This window comes from Vidua macroura, chromosome 6 (genome assembly GCF_024509145.1).
Source record: "Vidua macroura isolate BioBank_ID:100142 chromosome 6, ASM2450914v1, whole genome shotgun sequence".
Classification (NCBI taxonomy): Eukaryota; Metazoa; Chordata; class Aves; order Passeriformes; family Viduidae; genus Vidua; species Vidua macroura.
Window position 1 is genome coordinate 29,523,167 of NC_071576.1, and position 17,084 is coordinate 29,540,250.

At 36.9% G+C, this 17,084-nt stretch overlaps 1 protein-coding gene across 1 annotated transcript in view; it reads right to left on the reverse strand.

The window, feature by feature from the left end:
• The window catches only part of AQR (aquarius intron-binding spliceosomal factor), a 48,813-nt gene that overhangs the window by 22,240 nt on the left and 9,489 nt on the right, over positions 1-17,084 (reverse strand). Inside the window, exons 11-20 of the mRNA XM_053980035.1 lie at positions 15,281-15,397; positions 13,729-13,842; positions 12,857-12,960; positions 12,245-12,347; positions 11,140-11,260; positions 8,178-8,319; positions 7,286-7,464; positions 5,290-5,457; positions 4,692-4,861; positions 642-883 (exon numbers count right to left, since the gene is read on the reverse strand). Coding sequence (XP_053836010.1) covers positions 642-883; positions 4,692-4,861; positions 5,290-5,457; positions 7,286-7,464; positions 8,178-8,319; positions 11,140-11,260; positions 12,245-12,347; positions 12,857-12,960; positions 13,729-13,842; positions 15,281-15,397 — 1,460 coding nt within the window. The remainder of the gene's footprint in view (positions 1-641; positions 884-4,691; positions 4,862-5,289; positions 5,458-7,285; positions 7,465-8,177; positions 8,320-11,139; positions 11,261-12,244; positions 12,348-12,856; positions 12,961-13,728; positions 13,843-15,280; positions 15,398-17,084) is intronic.

Below are 17,084 nucleotides of genomic sequence, written 5' to 3' on the forward strand. Positions count from 1 at the left end.
GTAGTTTCTTCAGCTGAAGGAACTGTTCTCCAGTACTATGTGAAACTCGTCAAAATTCAAGGAAGTGCACCAGGAGGTGCAAGTCTGAGAATTGCAAGTCTGAAAATGCTGGACAATAGCATCACTGAAACAAAATGAGTAAATCTCATTAGGTGCCAATGGCATCCTATTTCAGAAATCATTTCTAAAAATAAGCATTATGGGATTTCAGACTTAATCCTTTGTGTTGATTGAATGGTGTCTCCAAAAGCTCAAATTTCAACTGATGTTGAAATTGCTGTTCTTCGCTTGTTGTAATGAGACATCTAATTAAAATTCTCTAGCCTGATCTTGAGGAGGCTAGATACCACAATACAGAAGAGTATTATGTGTCTTGATTCTATCTCATACTTTTGTTTTTTGCATATATTCTGTAGGCTGATCTACAAGCAATGCTCTGATGCATTTTTGTACAGAATAGAACAGAAGCTGGTCCTAGCTGTTGTACAGTTAACTCTATCATGTAACTATCTAAATCTTAACATATCTCTATCTTTTTTTAAAACAAAGAGCATCTCCCTTCAACCCCTGAACATAACTCCACCTGAAAACACATTTCAGCAAGAATATCAGACCAGAAGTACTTGAAATATTGAGATCACCTGAAGGGGGGTACATGAAGATCTGGATTGTCAACAGTAACTTTAACATTGTACCCAGGAAAGCTAGCTTTTAAATGGTCAATGGACAGGAAAGTGTCATTAAAATCCAGAGTTGCAATCTGATTGGGCATTTTTGAATAGTGTGCACTACTTGGGTCTCCATATCCAAGAATGATGTCATGCAGCCAGTCAGGAACCACACAATCTGTATTCATCAGATTCCTAATAGTCTCCAGAAGAGCCTGTAAATAAGAAAAAAACAGAAAAAATAGGATTGAAGAAACTGACTTCTTACCAAGTAAAAATAATACTGAAGTTCAATCAAATCTATTTTAAGATGACAGAATATAACTCTTTAACTGACAGTGTTTGGTTAGATTGAGTCAATACATAGACAGTGTACATATGCAACAAAACACCAGTATCAAAGCACAGAATTCTTAAACTAAGAGCTAGTAAAGATGACCATAATCATCAGTAAAGTTTTCATCCCAGAACATTCACAGCAAGGGAAAAACACATAGAAGATCCTCATGTAGTTTAAGGTTTCCTCTTACATGCCTATAAATTTCACCCTGCAGTCAGCTTAAGCTTCCCTTCAAGCATTTCCTCTTCACCCACAAATTAATTTATCTAATCATTTGTGGTTGTGTAAGTTTTCTCTCCCTTCCCCTCTTGTGAAAACACCAATGCTCTAGATCCTAGACTTGCACAGAAGGTGCGCTTTTTAACTAAGAGGAAGCTGAATTTTTGCCTTCCTGTTAAAGGGCTACTTTAGTGGCAAGTCTTGAAGAACCATCTCACTTGAAACTTGGCATTTGGTCACTATGTATCTGCTTCTCAGCAGCAGCAGGGAACACAGGATACCAGACCTGCACTGATTTCAAGATCCTCTGACTTCCCATGCCACCAAACATGGACGCAAATGAATGCCAAACACAGTGCATCAGATGTCCACACCAGAATATAATACAGAACCTCCAAATGCCAATCTTGTAAAAGAACAATCAGTCAAATCTAAGTACAGATTTTTATTCTGAGAGTCTACATTTATATATCCATCTCCAAAGGGTAGGATTTTCTTTTCCTTGCTTGTGTAGTATCATTCAAAGAGCCAAGTAATGTGATCACCATCCCTGCTTAGTCAACCTCTATTAAGGTCCTGATTCTTCCCCACTACTCAGAGTGGGTGAGACCACATCTGGAGTGCTGTGTCCAGCGCTGGGCTCCTCAGGACAAGAGACAGACATACTAGAAAGAGTCCAGCAAAAAGCCACTAAGATGATTACAGGATGGGAGAATCTGTTGTATGAGACACTGAGAGAGCTGGGATTGTTTAGCCTCAAGAATACAAAACTCAAGGAGCACTGGAGAATTTGACTGATTTGTATAAAAAAATGTAACGAGAGGAAGTAAGGCTAATGCAATGAGAGTCACTCAGTAGTGCCCTGTGAAAGGACAAGGGGCAATGGACATGAATTGAGATATGGGAAATTCCACCTAAATACACCAAAATATTTTTAGTCTAGAGGTAATGCAACACTGGAACAGGTTGTCTAGACTGGTTATGTAGTCTCCATCACTGGACACACCCAATTCTAACAGCATAGTCACAATATCTTGAGCAACTTGCTCTAGCTGACTCTGCTTTAAACAGATCTTTGACTAAATAATCTCCAAAGGTCCCTCTAAACTCAACCATTCTCTGAATATGTCTCTTCCAGTCACAATCATGCTGTGGCTTCTGTGACAGACCTGTAAAGCTACGAAGTTGAAGGCATCTTAGTACTTCTGAAGCCTGAATTACTTCAAAAATATATGGATGGACACGTCCCATATTAACTAAGATTTTTTTTATTTTGTTGCAAATACAGAACAAGTACTTCTGGCTCAAACATATATTAAGCACAGCATAATATGCTTGTGCTAAGAAAAGCACAAAGAAATCAGACAATGTCACATTTTCAGGTAGTATTCCTAAACCTAGTGATCAGTTTCTAAGAGGAAGCAAGAAATATGTTCCTAACAGAAAATGTGGTGTTTCTACATCACAAAATCTTTGCTTCAGCTTTTCAAAAAGTAATTTTTATGCATGTAAAACCAATAAGATTCATTCTTGTAAGAACTAATGCTGCTGACCAACTGTAGTTACACAGGGGTGTCACCTCCAGCAAACTCACTGTATTTGCACTTTCTCTGCTGTCTCATCTGCTTAATTTACAAGGACTGCACAAGAGTTCTCTGGTCTTCTCTCCTACAAGCTCAGCTTTGAACTTCAAGCTGCCTTCCATCTGCTGCATACACTGTCTACACTAATCACAGCATTGTCTTGTTTTCTCCAGTTGAAGTTAGAAAGGTTTGCAAATGGCATGGGATGCATGCACCTAAACTGGCAGCAATGTGATAAATGTAGAAATACATTAGGTTGTCTTGAGAAATGAATGTATGAGACCTTCATAAATGCCAGCATAAAATGGTTTGCATTGGGATTTGCCTGTAAATTACTGCTCCAAGAACAGAGCTGAAACGATGACACCACAATGGTCTATGCAGGCTGAAAGCTACTGCTTCACACCAGAGGTATCTTTCTAGATACCTCTAGACTTAAAAAAAAGTCCAAGTCTTCCTGCCTACCTCTTTATCCATTTACACAGAACTTGCGACAGAATCCCTCAAAATGAACATCACTTTATGCAATGCATGATTTTAAGGTACCAAAAGAAATGTAGTTTTTCATTCATGTTGCATTTTCATAATGGAATACTCAAGGAACATTAATGATTCAGAGGTCTAAAAGGCAAAGAAACTGAGTAAGAAATATTTTTAGGTGTACAAAATGATGCACCTTCACAGTGAAGAAGGCCAACAGCACCTTGTTCGTGCTACAGTATGAATTTGCCATAGGTGAAGGGAAGTGGCTCCTTCCTTTCTGCTCAGTGCTGTTGAGGCTGAATCAAATAGTAGTTTTGGCTGAAAGGAACCTTTAAAGCTCATCTAGTCCACCCCCCCTGCAATGAGCAGGGCCATCTTCAAGCAGACAAGAGTTTCTCAGAGCCCTGTTCAACCTGACCTTGAAAATTTCCAGGGATGGGGCATCTACCACCTCTCTGGGCAACCTGTTTCAGCATTTCACCACCCTCATCATGAAATATTTTTCTTATATCTGGTCTACATCTACCATCTTTTAGTTTATAAACATTACCCCTTGTACTACCACTATTAGAAAGTTTGTCCTCATCTTTCTTAAAAGCCGCCTTCCTGAAACAGTGCAGTCAGATGCCCCTGAAACCTTCTCTTCTCCAGACTAAACAACTCCAACTCTCTGAGGCTTTCCCTGCAGGAGAGGTGCTTCATTCCTCTGATCATCTCCCTGTCATTTCTCTGGACTTGCTCCAACAGGTCCTTCTTGTGTAGGGGAGCCCAGAGCTGGACGCAGCACTCCAGGTGATGTCTTACCAGAGCAGAGGGGAAGAAGCACCTCCTGTGACCTTTTGGCCACCCTGCTTTTGATGCAGACTAGGATGCAGCTGGATTTGTGGACTGTGAGTGCATACTGTTGCCTCATATCAAGCTTATCATCCACCAGTACCTCCAAGTTCTTCCCAGCAGAGCTGCTCTTGATCTGACACAGTCCAATGCCCCATAAGAAACTGATCCAGTGACCCTCCCAAAAGCAGGCTCCTCTGATTTTCACATTTTGACTTTTTTACTCCTTTTCTTACAGTTTACTATTACATTAGGTAACAAAAACATTCCACATACACCCTTAACCCAAAAGTCCAAATATGAAGGCTTCCTGTTACAAGACTGAAATTATAAACCAATGTTTTATTATATACTCAAGCAAAGTAGCAGTGTTCTGATTTTCAGTGTAAGAGTTATCTGCAGGGGAAAGTGATCACCAACTGACATACTCTAGCTTCCCATAGGGAAAGCCTAACCTTTGCCACCTAAATAGCCTAACTATAGGCATCTAAAATAAAAAAGTCTCAGTAATGACAGCATATTCAGACATACTCTTACTTAAGAGCCAAGGAGCAAGTATCTTACCTTGAAATTGTTTTCTTTTGGTTTTCTTCTCATTATTATATTAAATGTCTCATAAACATCTTCTGCTCCATTTTGGATTGTATTGGTCATGTCCTGCTGATACTGGTTTGGGTCCAGAAATACTCTGTATGTTCTGCAATCACCTTTAAGTCTTGGTTTTGGTTCAGGTCCTGCCCATAATGAAACAGCAAGATTAGAATTTGACTCAGTGCTAAAAGCAAATTATCGTTCAAATAAGTGATCCATAATTGTTCCTTAAATGAAATTCAGACAAATTCATATGATGAAACTAATTTTTGCATAGCAATAGAAACATTTCATTACATTATTCTAATAGTTTTTGAATAGAATCTGTTTTAATCCTTAACCCAGCATACTGGATTTATTTAATTAATGTAGCTACATCAGATTTTACCAGAGGAAACTAGTTAACCTTTCTCAGGCTGCTTATGGAATTGGTTTGGCTTTTTCCATGTATGTAACTAATTCAATGAACATTCTTTGAAAGAGAGAAAAATTATCCATTAGGCTGTTAAAGATAAAAAATAGAGACAGAAAAAAAAGATAAATCTCTTGAACAAGTTTTGGTTTATCATACCTTCTTCAATAACACGCCCTTTCTCATCCAACATGCCCTGAATTTCACAGCCTCTGACATACACCAGGCCAGTCTGCTCAACGAAAGGCTGTCTCCTGTCAAACTTGGTGCCGTAAGGTTGCATGGGACGCACCGTAATCAGGAAGCAGACGTCGTGCTTGCGCAGACCTGAGCCCCAAAAGGAACAGTCAGTGATGTGATTGAATGGCATTGTCCTCATCAAGTCCTTAACATATATATGAAAGAATGGATTCAAATTTATTTTAAATAAAATCCCACCTGTATATATTTTTGTTTTGCTTCAAAATATGCCTTGAACTTAGAGAATACAAAACCATAGGCCGTTGTGATATAATAGATATAAAAAGTAGAAGTTGAATGCTTTTTTCATAAGAACAAACGTTATTTCAAGATTATTCTTCTTCCAGTAATCTTACTCCAGTTATTTTTACCTAGTTATTTTCCATCATCTCTAAGGGAGTATGACATTAATCTCTTATTCTCATTGCTATCCTCTGGACAAACCTCCAATTCCTTTTTTTCTTTTTTTTTTCAACAAGTTAAGTGTAGTGCCTAGAACTGGGCACAAAAACCTAAACCAAGTTACTTTAGTTATCTATTTAATAGAGTAAAAGGTCACTTAACCAAGTTACTTGTTTACTGTTACATTCCAGTTTATAAATTCCAATATAACTTGAGATTTTGTCTTTTTCCCTCAGTACTAACAAAATGTTGGGGAATCACATTCATGTGTGAGCAATGATGACCTCTGATCTTTCCATTCTGCAGAGGTTACTTTATATATTATTATAAGTTATTCCCCCACCATGTATTTGTACAGGGACTTGTTCTTGCTTAATAATCATCCCTGCTGAACTACATCCTACTTTTCGAATGCTGCTTCTCCAATTCATTAACATAATTCTGAACACTAAATCTTCTCACCAGTACACCTCCACAGTCTCAGAGATCTAAGACACCTTCAAAGTTCAGAAAACATACTGTATTTTTCATGAGACAAATAATTCCTCATTAAGCAGCAGATACTATTCAACAGAAGGCAGTTTCATCAAGATCCTCTTAAGTCAGGCAATGATTTATGAATTCTTCATCTCAGTTTTGATTTAGTTAAAATATGATTTTTTTTCAAATCATAGAGGCTGTTTTAGTATTTAAAAAGCCAGGTGTACCACTATATCGATATCGTCATTATAGTGAATCCTCTGCCATCCTCCTAGATTTTCTACTTTAACAGAAATCTACAGCCTCAAACCAGTATCTGCTCATTTATCACACAGTCCAGCTTTAGCATTTGTGCTACGTGACCTGTAATCACACTACGCAGCTCCAGCACATTTATCAGGTTTCTCTAACAAAAGAGAAGGAGTGACATTTACTGATAACACAAGTACAATTGCATGCTTCTATGTCACTTGCCAACACGGTCAACTAAAGTTCAAATCCCCAAGCAAAAGAAGTGTCGCCTGTGGATACTTACAAGAAACAGTATTTGGTACAGTCAGCACTTCTTAACATTCAAACATACTGAAAACTACTGAAATGCACTGGTTTGAATTAAATAAAAATCTATCCTCTCCACTTGCGTATGAGACAGATATCACATTCCCCATACTTTTCAATATGACATTTTTAACAAACATATTATTTAAAATGCTAAGTTAACTTTCAACAGTCCCTATAAAGGACAGCATTTTACAGTTGGTCACTGAATGACATCAGTCTGAAGTAATAAACATTCTGTTCCCAATGAATGATTAAGTAATTATTTCAAACTTCACTTTATGAAAATATACTTCAAACTTCACTTTATGAAACTCCTTAAACTTGAAATTTGAGTAACTGACTTCCAAACTGTATATTAGGATTGACAAACCTGTATCATGGTTTAAAACCTCTTCTTACAAATACGACTAAATCAAAATGTATTTTGATGAGCACCTATTTTGAGCACGTCATTTCAAAGCATGTTAAGTACCTTCCCATTCATCTTTGATGTTATCTCGGACATTCAAATTAATTGTAACATCTGCTCGCACTCGCATGGGCCAGTTTTCACCAATGTTGGGCTTGGCCACCTCCACCACTGTGAAAGAGACAATGGGTTGTGCCATCCTAGCCCATCCACCAAAGACCACACCTCCATATTCTGATAACCTAAGAAATAAATCCCAAAGTTTTGTTAGTCATTAGCTAATTACAGATTCAATTCTTTTTTAAACTGTGAGAAAATTTACCCTACAGTAAGTTTTAAGACAAAAGTAGAATTCTTAACTTTATGTACTACTGAATTAGATTCATGTAATCCTGCATTTTAGAATTGAAGCATAACATAACTTATATTTCAAAAAACAAGGGCAACTTATGCTAGCATTATTCAAAAAAACTCACTGAGACAGAAGATAAAGGAAAGGTAACAAAAAGCAACTACTGAGTATTAAAGATATCACACCAAATAAACCCTTTAAATCAAAACAGGATTAAAATGTAGCAGACGGCAAATTCAAGAATACTCAGTGACCTCTCCCACAAACAGAGGAGTTTATGACGTTTCTGTATTTTGTAATGTCAGCCAAGGCTTAGTACTCATGGAAAATTAACTCATCCATCTTAACAAAACAAAAGCTGTTTGTTAGCATCCACACGCCTTTAACATACCTACAGGGATACATAGCCACAAACCCTTAAAATATCAACTCTTGGGATGGCAATACCTTATGGAAGGAGTAAGTACAAACCACAGTATCTATCTAATAAAAAAACACATTAGTTACAATGTATTTCATATATACACAGTACCAGTTTTTCATTCTTAAAAACACTTTGATTAGAAGAGAACAAACTGGTTTGCACCAATTAATAAATATTACCATGGTTTCATCCTACTGACACTATCTTCAATGTCCTGTCTGATCTCATAGGTAGACTCCAAGCGGAAAAGATTGAAGTTCCTCAGCAGGTAGTCATGGAGAGTCAGGAATTGTAGGTTCAACTTGGGAAGTGCAAGACAGCCTATGGATTTAAGGGAAGAAGGAAAGAGGTATTTGAGGGACAAATAAAAAAAAGATTAATTATACTGTTTCTATAAATTCATGCACACATACACACTTTATTGTACAACTGCCATTGCCGTTATCCTTGGAGATTCTAAAAAACTACCCCTTTTATCAATACACACCCCTAAAAAGCATGTATTTTTCAGGTTCTCTCTAAAAGAACCTGTACAAGATTGAAGGAATGTTGATCCTTCTAGCACTAATACAGTAAACTATTTAAATATTAAATCCATAAATGTATTCAGACTATAACAAAATTAAGTTTAGGAAAATCAAATGCACAACAAATGGTCTTTGGAAATGCAACAATTAAGTTAGCATTAAAAATGATGAAAAAGGCTAATAAAATAATAAAAACGATGCAACATCCAACAATTCCCCTATTCCCACAGTTTATGTTTATTAGATGCCATAAAAACCATTAATGTAGAAAAAAGTTTTAAGTCAAGAAATTAAATTTTAACACACATCTCTAAAGTTTCTGTTACTGGTTTGCTTTTTACATATACAAGAAAAAACACAGGAAGATTAGAGTATTAGAACTCTTAGACAGGTCCTAAAGCTTCTTCCATTGTTTTAGGATAGATTTTCCATAATTTTCCATAATTAAAATTCCTATAAGTTACTCATCTAACATTACTGGACTACTATTCCAGTTTGATACCTATGTTTAAGACCTGTGAAAGCATCTTGCTTTTGAAACTTGCAACATCATTGTTGAAACCTGTCTCTGGTATAGGTACTATGTATTGACTTTCACATGCACTGAGATAAAACCGCAGTGAAGAAAGGCAGCAGAACACAGTAATTTCTATTGTGGAAAGCCTGATGGTGATAAAATACTTTAACACATTTCCCAACACCAAGTAAGAAACCCTGTCCTGTAAAGCTAGTTATATGCACAAAGGGCAGGGTGTGAAGCAACACCTCCTTATGACTGCACAGTATTCATCAGAGAGATACTCTTCTTCCCTCATTTTCTAAAAGGAAATAGAAACAATACACCTAACATTCTTGGTTTAAATTACTCTTACATAAATTTTAGACCAAACTTAGTTACTTTTAAGAACACACAAAAAAAAAAAAAAAGCCTTAAAAGACCAAAATCCAACACTGTCTTCTTTGAAACCAGGACAGGAGAGCACATGGAGATTAGAAAGAGAAAGTATAAACTAAACTAAGAGATGCAAAATAGAAAAAAAATCTTGAACAGTCTGACAGCAAAATAAATACTTCACAACAGCACCATCATCAATACCATAAGTATTCACCACAGGAGGAAATGGTTTCACTAGCAACCAGTGTTACTTGACAAAATTACCCGTCATCATTGACAAGATTTCTTTAATGCATTATTAAGAAGTCACAATGATGAGCTGCTTTCTCCTCCTGCCACCCCTTCCCTCCCCCACTATAACCCATATTGCCATTAATATATTTGGCTGATCCAACATAACCACACAGCACACAGAACTTAACCACCCAGAACAGGATGAATGACAGTAGAGCTGCCCTGACCTGCACTGAAGAACCTGAATGGTTCAGAGCATTAGAACAACCTATGTGCTGTTCACTGAAACAAAAAAAAAAATTAAAAAAGACTTGGTTTATGTTATAATTTCCTAGAAATTACAGTAATCTCCCTGGTTCAGGGTTTTTTTTTTCCTTTGTTTTGGCTTGGGGTTTTTTGGGGGGGAAAGAGGGGCAGTCTCTTTTTTGTTCCCTTTTTTTTTAAAGATTAAACATCAGCAGCAGAAGAATCTGAATCAGCTTTTAACAAATTGCATCATACTAAAGAAAAATACTTTTCCTCTTCTTTTGGAGCACATTTCTAGATGATATTTGTTTCCTATCTTTCATATCTTGTTGAGAAAAAGATCCTTTGTTGCCTATAACCCTGCCTATCTAAAGGGGGTCATCTCTTTCTTCTCATTAACACTTGTTTTGCAGAGAATTTATCCAAAAAGACTAATTTTTGGCAAGCAGCTGAACTTACAGCTTACACCTATGCAAAAAACCCTTCTAAATCAAAACTACACAGGGAAGAGTATGGAATACTGGCTGCTGAAACCCAAAACAAACTTTATACTAGTCTGTGGAGACATATGTTGTTATTTGAAATTGTCACATTCCAAATTAAAATTTTCACATTTCTAATAAAATTTCTCATGATCTACATTAGAATAACAGTTTTTAAAAGCAGCTAAACAAAAACACATGTGCTGTTTATTGCAAGCCTTAAAATTACATGATTCCTGTTTGCAATACCAGCAGTTTACTTCCCTGATCATGAGCACATTACGTTCTCAAAGTAGTCACCTTTCAGTAACTATGTGCACTTTTACTTTGAAATAGAAGTAAGATCAGTGGTGCTAATTTCCTCCCTTTACCACCTTTTCCCCCTTTTTAGAAAGGTTTTCTTGAATGTACTTCAGCACAGAAAACAGACAACAGCTTTTCTTCTGCTGTTTCCAACCTTTTTCACCTTACCTGTGCCTCAGTGGGTAGTACAGCACATCTACTATCCAGAAGCAAATAAACATCTTTGTGTAAAAATAGATTTTTTGATTTTTCTTTAATTCCACTATTTATTTGCTAACAATTTAATCTCAAGAGTTCCTGACTCATAACTGAAAAAACACCCCTGATCTTACTGGAAGATGCCGAAGTACCATGTGTAAGTTTCTTGGACAGAATAAACATAATATATCAGAACCCCTTTTTTTATTGCAGCATTTACTACTCTGTTCAGCATTTACTGAACTACTAATCATACCTTCTCCAGAGTAATATTCAGTTGGTACAATATTTTCATCCCAAATAATCTTCTCAGTGGGATAGAGAGGCATCTGGTTGAGCTGCTGAATTTGAGATATTCGTCGCTCATGACGGGACACCTAAAGAAAGGAAGCATTTCAAACCTCTGAGTCAAAAAGGAACAATAACCATACTTTTGAATCAGACAATAATTCTTAAGGTGATAACTTGCATTTTCTCCATCAATATTTTTCTAATTAAATATTTTAATATAACACAGTGACATCAGAAGATGAATATAGTCCAACTCGTGGTCATAGTACAATAATCAAACAATCAGTTGGCTATTCAGCAGATCAAAAATGGCACAACAGAACTGAAAATAGTCAAAGCTCAGCAGAGAATCAACTTCAAATAAAACTTACCTTACTTCCCATTAAAAATATGGTCAGTACCTAACTAATACTACTCATTCAGTAACAGTCTTTATTTCCTCTTTGGGACACAAAAAAAATCTATCCAATACTATAATATGTTATCTGAACAAGTATCTTTCCATGGTAGCAATAGGAATATCACTACCCTCAATACCTTAGAAAATTACATGAACAATTTTTTAAGAAATCAACAATCACAGAACAAACTTATGAATGAGATTTTAAAAAACAGTTATGGTATTCTAATACTGATATCAAATTAGAAGCCTACAATAGTATTGCTAGACCTTGAATATCCAAAAAACCATTATGTGCATCAAACAATATTTCAAATTGGTTTGAGGATCAAATAGGTACTGAAAATCTAGATCTACTTTAACAGATCTTTTTGTTTTTAAATGGGATAAAAGTTTTTTCAGAAGAACTCAAAACCACTTCCAAGGCTCTTCTTATTGACCTAAAAAAACACACAATACTCTTTCATTGAAACTATATTTATGAATAGGCATTTTCCAACACTTAATTTATATGGTTTTAAACCCCATCTTAACATGCCATTTACTGCTTTAACACTGCTGTGGTTCACAGGTGGTTCACAAAACGTTCTAAATGACTACTTTCCTGCAGTTTAGCTATGCCTTGAGTTTTCAACAGAAAAAGTGCAAGCAGCATTAAGCACATTTTTACCAGCAGTTCCAGCAGAAACTCCTTCTCGTGGCTCGTGTCCTCCCCCTCGGCCAGCGGCGGCAGCAGGCACAGGTACGACGCCACCTGGTGGAGAACGTTGGAGCTGCACAGCGAAAGGAAAACAAGAAGCCTCTGTCACACTGAAACCAGAGAGGGAGCACTTACTGCAGCTGCTTTTTCCTTAAAGAAAACTCCCAACTGTCTGATTCGACCAGAGCTAAACAATTACGAGTACGCTTTTAGGTGAAGTTTGTGTATAAGGTGTAAGCTGAACCCCTCTCCTACGATGAACATGGTAAGGGGTGGATATTTTTTTTATTGTTTCAAGACCTGACACAGAAGTAAACAACAAAGCATACACTGCCTTTGTCAAAAAACATACTGCTATCCTTTTACTCACAGCATTTACAATATAGTACAGTTAATACAATGGCATGCTTTCATGATTTCTGTTCTAGTTCTTCTACAGAACAGAGTAAAAAAATATACTAAACAAGTTAGAGGTTAACTACTGGCTATGCACATGAGAAATCAAAAGGAAAAAAGGCTGGAAATTTATTAAATTTAATCATACTGAGAACCAAGAATTTCAATTTCAACTTGATAACTTACCTAAGAGGTCCAAATAACTTCACCAGTGCATCACGAGTATCTACTGCAGCTACATTTGAGAGTGCAAAGTCATATAACTCTGGGAAATGTGCAAATGCTGCTCTCTACAAAAGATCCATGCATGAAAAGTGGATGTAAGTGTATTCATGAAATGATTTCATAACAGTTTCAATACTTAGAAAAAAGCATCGTTTCTTCTGGTTCATAACATGAACCACACTATGGACCCTACCAGGACAGAAATACAAGCCAGATTAAATCTCCATTTTTCTTAACACCATCTGTTTGTTACTCCTCTACTTCTGACACAGTATCTTCCTTATTACACCCTTCTACCAGCATTTGTTGTCATTAAAATAAAACATAAGGGAGCAGATACGTAGCTTTGCACGCAACTAAGAAAAGCCAGGAACAAGTTTAACTCAACCAAGCTTCCTTGAATTGTTCTGTTAAAACTGATGCAAACAATTCTAAAAAGTGTGAGTCAATTTGTACAAGGGACCACTGTAAGCACATGTGCACACTGATCTTGAGGAAATGCTGCCACCTACTGCATCACCACAGGGTCCTACAGCATTGTGCCTTCCCTTCTTAACAGACTTAACAGGAACAGTTCATTTTGGTAACACAAGGTCAAAAATGCTGATATTTTGCTAGAGTATATTATTTAGTCATAGTCACACCCACCATGCTGAAGTATTACATGTCTTCAGTATGGTAGAGGCAAGTCAAGCTAAAGCTATTCCTGTAATTCAAGAGGGAAAATAAGGGGGTTGATTTGGGAAATAGTCTAATGCCTATTCCAGATGCAAATTAGACTAGAACTAGAACCAAGTCCCCTGTCTCTCATAAGCACTTCATCCTCTCCTTACCTGTAGAGAAGTAATTCTGTCATAGTGAATTGTAGTCATCTCATTCTCTGTCAAAGCATTTCCAGTCTGATCATTGATTTCAAAGCCAGTGTAGAATTTGAGCATATCTAAAAGCTGAGACATCATCAATATAAATTAGTGGATTAACAATAAGAGATACACTACTATGAACAAAACCACAGTTCAAGAGGACAAATGCACAAACAAGAACTCCTCAGAGTCTAGAAGAATTGGACTAAGGAGTGGTATCTAAATTTTATACTTGGCTGATGCATAAAATAGTTTTAGTTAGGTATCTCATCTGCAAGACATCAAAATTTCAGTATAGTCCATCAGCAATATAGTTTCTTGATATACTAGACTTGAAATTGAAACTGATCACAGTAAGGTGATCTAGCCAGAGGCTGTCATTGAACCCAACTTACAGCTTCTTGCTACCAAAAGGGAGAGGCTTTGTGCCCTTCTGCCCTCTCTGATGGCAGCTCTGAAGTTCATCCGACCTTTCAATAGGATTATTTAACTTGGAGGAAGAAAATTCAGATGTGCTGCTGCCTTTGTGTTCCATCAATACTGACCCTCAGAGAAAATGAGCAAGAGGCAGAGATGGGGGACAGCAAGCAGCAGGAAAAGCAGCTGAGATGCAGGAAAGGGGACAGATCTTCAGATCCTGCCATATAAAAAACAATGTACTAGCTATGAGTGAGTAAACTGAAGGACAGGAGTGAAAAACAGCTGCACTGCAAAACAGCATGAAGTCAAAATGAACAAGAGAAGAATGCAGGGTGACAACTTCTGCTATGTGTGTGGTAAAGCATGCCAGAAGCTGCACTGCTTTCTAGCTTGTACTTTTAAGAACTCAAAAACAGAAGCAGAAATATTACTCTACTCTTGTGAGACCCCTCCTGCAGTACTGTGTCCAGCTCTAGGGTCTCCAACACGAAAAAAACCTTTTTGGAAAATGTCCAGAGGAGTTTCCTATAGGGCCAAAGCACCTCTTCTGTAACAACAGGCTGAGAGTTAAGACTGTTCAGCCTGGAGAAAAGAAGGCTGCAGGGAGACCCTATAGCTTCATTTACAGTATCTAAAGGGAGCTACAAGAATGATGGAAAAGGACTTCTCAGAGGACACGTAGTCATAGGACAAGAGGGAATGGCCTTAAACTGAAGGAGGGCAGGTTTAGATTAGATAGTAGGATAAAACGTTTCACTGTGAGGATGGTGAGGCACTGGAACTGGTTGCCTACAGATGTCCCATCCCTGTAGATGTTCATGACCAGATTGGATGGGACTCTTGAGTAACCTGATCTAGTGGAAGGTGTCCCTGTCCACGGCAGGGGCATTGGAAGTGGATGATCTTTAAGGTCTGTTCCAACCCAAGTCATCATGTAATTCCATGAATGTATGAAATGCTATGGGAGCAGTCGGACACATAGGTACAAGTAAGAAAAAAATACTGTGTGAAAGATTTAAATAAACATGTAGTTTGCATCCAAACAAAAGCCTTCAGAAACAAAGGGAATGAAAAAGTTCTTTTCAAGAACTTTGTATCTCACCTGGCAGAAGAGATGGCCCTCTTTTTCTCTTTTAGCAAGACTAGACAGGTAACAGTGAACAACAAGATGGGAGTCATCCAACACTGTATTAAACCAGCGCCGTGTGGGAAGCAAAGCCTGTGGTAAATTAAATCATGTTAATACAAACAACTATTCAAAAAGTAAGAAATCCTGGCTTCTCAGAATTTTTCCATTTCAAAAAGGCATATTAAGACAGATTACTGCAGTTATTTGCATATCTAATACCCTCACAGAAGTATTAAGGCAGCATTTATGTATGCCAAGACACTGGGTTTATGCAGGTAAGCTGCTACGAACACAGTCCTTTATGTAACAGGAAGCACGGCACAAACTCGCCATTAGTGAGAATTCATTCTGCCAGTAAAAAAAAGTAAATTAAATAAAGCAATTAATCTACTACTAAGTGTCTACATAATGATTGTGTGCTACAAATGATATGTCAAACTGCTTCAGCATTGCTTTAAATGTCTGTTTTCTGCACCAATTTAATGAATTTTAAGCCTGAGGTCCTTAAAATTGCCAATTACTTCTCTTCTTTGCAAAATGCTCAAGTATTTTTCAAATCTTCAATAACAAAAATAGAGCTCTTTCCTGCTCATTGTAAATAGATTAAGCTGCTATATGTAGCAACTGTTGAACAGCATACAGTAGAAGACCACAACTTAAGAGAAAAATTAGCTGTTCTCTACAGACTGAATTTAGAAAGCCAAAAAGCATCAGCACGATGTTTAGAACTAAGATGAAGAAAATAAAAGAATCTGTAGTAGAAGATGTTGCTCGCCCTGCACAATAATTACAAAAACAAAGCCATAAAACCGTAAGAACTCTCCACTGAATTGTTACTTTCAAATTATCAAATCACCAGTTTTGATGATAGCGCATGCATTGTAATATGAAACAGTAATATTCTGAAAAAAGCCAAGTAAAAAGAGCCCATTAACACAGTACATGCTACAAAGGCATAAAGACTTGGATTTACAGCTAATTTCTCATTTGCTTGCTCCAGTCACTTACATAGGCTTTATAAACCTGTCTGAATTCTAATCTTTCTGTAATACCTAGAGAGAACCAATCTTAAATGTGCTGCTTCTAAGCATTTTAAATCAGACTTTAGTTCACCTTCCAACATGTTTTCTCTTACCAGAGTATATTACATACATAAGGCAGCAAGCTCTAATTTAAAATATTAACAGAGTCAGTCTGCAGAAATTCACCACAAAGCCATTTTAAAGTTCCCTGTGCTACTGTTTCAGAAAACTCTTGTTTTATTTCACAATGCCTTCTGAATCTGAAGTTACTCTAAATAAGTAATTACTCATGCAGGAAATTGTAAATGAATACCTTTTAATACTGGTACTGTGGAGCTTAAAATTGTCTCACTTCCTCGGTATCTGCTGAACAATTTCACAAAAACTTGCTCCACGCCTTATTACTCTAACAAACTGCAGATCCTCAGATCTGGTACTTGTAAATAATGAACTCCAGCCAAACAGAAATAGTTTACATTTCAGACTACTGCTGCATTCTGGGATTTAACTCAACAACACAAAAGAGACTTTAAGTGACCTGTTATGCCGTGGGAAGAATAATTCTGAATTATTCCTATCAAATAAAAGCATTACACATTTTCAGAAATTGCCAGTATTATTACCACTATTCCAATTAAATCCTCTTCACTAAGCACTTAGGATCCTAGCTTTGCCTACTGGTTTATCAACATTGCTGGTCAGCTCCCAATATGGATGCAATGCTACAACCTCTTATTTATAGATGAAAAATCACT